The 5,178-nt window shown below is 51.2% G+C and overlaps 1 protein-coding gene across 1 annotated transcript in view; it reads left to right on the forward strand.

Moving 5' to 3' along the window:
• Positions 1-5,178, forward strand: part of LOC310775668 (neurotrypsin-like) — a gene marked incomplete at both ends in the record, with an annotated part of 22,358 nt that extends 17,180 nt beyond the window's left edge. Inside the window, 7 exons of the mRNA XM_083635817.1 lie at positions 199-340; positions 475-695; positions 2,103-2,244; positions 2,394-2,669; positions 2,809-2,931; positions 3,094-3,362; positions 4,469-5,178. Of these exons, the coding sequence (XP_083491943.1) occupies positions 199-340; positions 475-695; positions 2,103-2,244; positions 2,394-2,669; positions 2,809-2,931; positions 3,094-3,362; positions 4,469-5,178 (1,883 nt within the window). The remainder of the gene's footprint in view (positions 1-198; positions 341-474; positions 696-2,102; positions 2,245-2,393; positions 2,670-2,808; positions 2,932-3,093; positions 3,363-4,468) is intronic.

A 5,178-nucleotide genomic window follows, 5' to 3' on the forward strand; every position in this document is an offset into this window, starting at 1 on the left:
TGAGCCACTAGTGCAGCGACCAGGACACATACCCTTAATCTGGCTTCCCACCTGCAGAGATGGCCAATTGTGCCTGTATGGATGCCCGACCAAGCCGGAGGTAACACGGGGGCTCGAACCTGCGACCCTCATGTTGGTTAGCAGGGAATCTACCACTGCCCTACCCAGACGCACATGATGAAACAATAAATGTTTCAGATGGTGTGGTGCGTCTGGTTGGAGGAGACAGTCCCTGGGAGGGCCGCGTCGAGGTTTTCCACAACGGCGACTGGGGGACGGCGTGTGACGACCACTGGACCCAGCAGCACGCACAGGTGGTCTGCAGGCAGCTGGGATACAGGTGAGGAAACTCTCAGTATACTGTAGTACCGTATACACAGTTAATGACAAGATGAATGGCAAGAAACTCTATAAAAGGTCAAAGTTGAAAGACCCTGCAACATTTGACCCTGCTGTTCCTCTCTGTCCCTGTAGGGGTCACGCTGAGGTGGTGGCAGACGGGACGTTCGGCGAGGGCGTGGGTGTGATCCTGCTGGATGACGTGCACTGTGACGGCTCAGAGACCTCCCTGCTGGACTGTGGCCACGGGGTCTGGGGCCGGACTGACTGCTCCCACAGCGAGGACGTCGGGGTGCGCTGCAGGGGACGTCCCAGCCAGGAGACCAACGAGGTGCCGGCCATCGCTCCCGCCACCGGTAAGAGACGAGCAAGGTCCTGTACGCAGGAGGTGTCAGAAGAGCAATCCTAGCCCTTGAGATCATAACTCCTATAAAATATCCAGGTCTAGATAACAACATGATTGTCATTTCCTTGACAACAATGCAAATGTTTGTTGACTGTGGGACTAGCAGTGAGACTGCAGTTAATTTTGGACCCAAGCTGTCACTGCTGGTGTCATGCGAGTGTATAGGTTATATTATATATGTTATATTATATATATGTTATTATTATATATATATGATATATGTATAGGTTATTTACACTGGCAGCAAGAACTCTAATACACAGATAATCACACTCCTTTTAACTCTGTTTCTATGGCATTGATAAGAAACACAAGATGTACAAGATTGAGATTCCGTGCATCCAGGTAGTGCATCAGTAGATTCCCTGCCTACCAACACGAGGGGCGTAGGTTCGAGCGCCCGTGTTACCTCCAGCTTAGTCTCGCTTTCCAGACTATCCCTTTTTCGTGCTGTACCCGCGCAGGAGAGAGTCTGGCTGCTCTTACTCTCACTCTGGTCTAGCGGGGAAAAAAGGCTCTGTTATCTTTACAACCATCCACTGAAAGTACCAAGCAGGCTTGCTTTATTGCACAATCCAAATATTCGTCAAAACTTGGCGAAATCCCTTTCTGCTCCGACTGAAAGGGTCGGAGCCAATGGCAAAGCTTAGACCTGCAGCCTGCTTCCAGGCAGTCAGACTACCTCCGGCTTGGTCGGGCATACATACAGGCACAATTGGCTGTGTCTGCGGGTGGGAAGCTGGATTAGGTGTATGTGTCCTGGTTGCTGCACTAGTGCCTCCTCTGTTCCATCGGGGTGCCTGTTCGGGGGAGAGGGGAACTGGGGGAATTGCCTGATCCTCCCACACGCTACATCCTGCCAGTGAAACTCCTCGGTGTCAGGTGAAAAGAAGCGGCTGGCGACTGCACATGTATCGGAGGAAGCATGTGCTAGGCTCCAACTCCCCCCAGATCGGCAGAGGGGCAATGACCGGGACACCAGGGGGAATTGGCCAAGTACAATTGGGGGGAAAACTGGGGGGAAATCAGAAAAAAAAGAAAAAGAAAAAAGATTCCCATTCAAAAGCATTTGTGTCCAGAGGGTTGAAATGCCATGTTGACATCAGACAGAATAAAGCAGTGTTTACTGTCCCTGTCCAGCACCACAGAGGTCCCGCGGCGCCTGTAGACACGGAGTCCATTAGAATGAGAATGGAGATGGGAGATGCGGACGCCGGGCCCGCAGATGACATTTACCACTGTCAGCGGACATTTAAGTCGCACGCAGGAGCACAGAGGCGTACAGGCATGAATATGAATAGGAGTGTGTGTGTGTGTGTGTGTGTGTGTGTGTGTGTGTGTGTGTTGTTTTCCCCAGGTCCCCTGGTGCGTCTTGCGGGTGGCAGCAGTCGGAAGGAGGGCCGAGTCGAAGTTTATCTCCATGGCGACTGGGGCAGTATTTGCGACTCTGGCTGGAACGACCTCAACGCAGCTGTGGTGTGCAGGCAGCTGGGACACAGGTTAGCGTGTGTGTGTGTGTGTGTGTGTGTGTGTGTGTGTGTGTGTGTGTGTGTGTGACAGAGAGAGAGAGAGAAGGCTAGGCCTATTATGGCCGTTGTAGGTGAATTTTGGCCCTAATACTCTTCCGTACCACATATCCCTCCTCCAGTGGTGGAGCGGTAGCAGGAGGGTTCGGCCCAGGCAAAGGGCCCATCCACCTGGACCAGGTGAGGTGCACGGGCAAGGAGGAGTTCCTGGGAGAGTGTCCCTCTCTGGGCCAGCGCATCCAGGGCTGCAGGCGCAGGCAGGACGCCGGGGTGAGGTGCGACGTCCCCCCGCAGGCTCCAGTGCAACGGGCCAAGCCACAAGAGCTAACCTGCGGCCTGAGGAAGCTCGTGGAGGAAGGGAACGAGGGGAAGAGCCAAGGAGAGGAAAACATGCTTAGGTGAGAGTGGTGGAGTGGTGAATATATGTCAGCAAAAACAAACAAAAATGTAATCTCATGGATTGCCGCTTTAACACTTGAGATTGCTCCACCTCTTTTCCTATTCTCTGCTTCTCATGCTATCCTCATTCTCCTATAGGACCACATGGCCATGGCAGGTGTCAGTGTGGCTTCAGTCCCAAGGAGAAGATGGCAGTCCGGTCTGCAGTGGCACCCTGATCAGCCCCTGTTGGGCCCTCACCTCTGCATACTGCCTCAACAGGTGGGGCACCTGTCTCGTCTCTTCTCTTCTCTTCTCTTCTCTTCTCTTCTCTTCTCTTCTCTTCTCTTCTCTTCTCTTCTCTTCTCTTCTCTCCTCTCCTCTTCTCTTCTCTTCCCTTTTTTCTTCTCTTCAGTCTTGTAATCAATGAATCCATCTGTGCAGGTTTGGCAGAGATGCATCCAGGTATGTGGTGCGTGTCGGGGCTTCAGGGCGGACTCTCACCCCGGAGCAGGTGGTGGTTCACAGGAAGTTCAAGGGCCAGAGTGGCGGTCATGACCTGGCTCTGTTGAAGCTGCCCAGCGCAAAGGGTCATTGTCTCACCTTTGACCCCGACACTAACGCAGCATGCCTCCCCAGCCCAGACACAACATCAGGAGCAAAGACTCCATCTTCTTGTGTTGCCACGGTTACCACAGGCTGGGATGGGCAAGGTATATCTTACTGTCTTTCTTGCTTTAAAGTTATAAGCAATTTTTGTTAGATTGGCCCATGGGTCAACTATCCACAATAAGGAATAACTGAAGTAATACAAATTTGTCAGTGGTTTTCATGATATGGCCTAGATTCATCAATTTTAAAAATACAATATTAATTAAATATCTATCTGATGTAGTCATTTTTTTCAGGTGAGGGACAATCCACTCACCACCTTTACCTCCTATGGAAAAAGGGAAAGTAGTTCCTGGTTAGTTCAAAGCATTATTATTTGCCACATTTTATGCAAATTTGACCAATCTGTGAAAATTCCCCACTCTCCTGGCCCTGTCTTACAGGAGCCTGGCGTTGGGGTCGTTAGGGTGATTGGGTCCACGTGGGCCCGGTGCACTCATTGGGCTTAAGAAGACCTTCAGACCATTCGGTCTCCCACACAAAACTGCCAATCTTAGCCACATATAATTTAAGATTAGTTACCATTTAGCTTTAGATATGCTACAAGTTCCCTTTTTGTTACTTTTATGATCATGCTAGTGGCCTAGTAACACCCAACATAGTTTATGCTAAAATGGTAGCATGCAGCACTGGAGTTAATGATCTACCGGGGACATGTGATTCTGGTGTAGAAGGTTGACACCAAAAGTTGACTAATGGCTTAAACCCCTAAAGCCCAGTTCACACCAATGATTTGCAATGCAACGAGTTAAAACTTGCAACTGCTTGCAAAGCTCTGCAACTCTGCCTACTGCCTAATTTAAGTCAATTTCTGACCCTTGCTTTACCACATTTTGGGAGACAAGTACCCACACCTGCTGCAGGCAATTACCCTGTTATCAATTACAGTCCAACTTGCACATGGGCCATGTGGCTCCACTCCAACCCATCCAACCATACATGGTCAATGCCAATTACCACATTATGCATATTAAATTGGCCTGATTATCAATTGAACAGGGACATTGCATGCAGGTGTACCAGGTGTAGCCTATCGCTGGATAGGTTAGTTGTTCTTTTAGTAAATCCATAGGGATCCTACACACGGTTTGATAAATGAGACCCCTGGTTTAGCTAGCTCTGTCACTCTGTCATCCTTTTCCCCTAGATTCAGTACTGGCATCCTGGGTCCCTCTGATGTCCTCGTGGCAGTGTAAGAAGCGCTACGGCGACAGCTACTCCAGCCATGGCACACTGTGCGCCGGCAGCCCTCCGGACACCAGCCGTCTCCACGGTGACGGTTGCCAGGGCAACTCCGGAGGCGGACTAGTGTGCCAGGGGGAGGCGGGGCGCTGGGTGCTGACCGGGGTTGTCGCCGGGGGTTACGGGTGCGCCGAGCCCTCCTCTCCGGCACTCTACACACGAGTCAGCCGCTTCAGCAGCTGGATCGACGAGGTCATCGAAAACACACACGCCGAAAACCACAACACACACACGGGCGAGGAGCACACGCACACAGAAGCACCAAACGCACACATTCAAGATGAGAACACGGCAGAGGAACGCTCTCACACACAGACACACACTCAGGAGGAAGTGGCGTACGATAACGATCTGACACATACTGCCAATGACATAACACACCCCCATGAGGAACACACACACAGCGAGGGCAAGGATAAATACTTTCACATCCACGGCAAGCTCAAACACCCCATCGACCAGATCACAGAAACAAATGAAATCAGCGAGCTAAAGGAGAAACGCGCGCACACCCATAATCCGCACACAAACACCGACCACCACACTAACCCGCAAACTAAGAACACGTATTCTCACGCCGCTGCCGCCGACACAAACACACACATCCTGGTCTGA

This window comes from Poromitra crassiceps (genome assembly GCF_964638095.1).
Source record: "Poromitra crassiceps genome assembly, chromosome: 4".
NCBI classification, from domain to species: Eukaryota; Metazoa; Chordata; class Actinopteri; order Beryciformes; family Melamphaidae; genus Poromitra; species Poromitra crassiceps.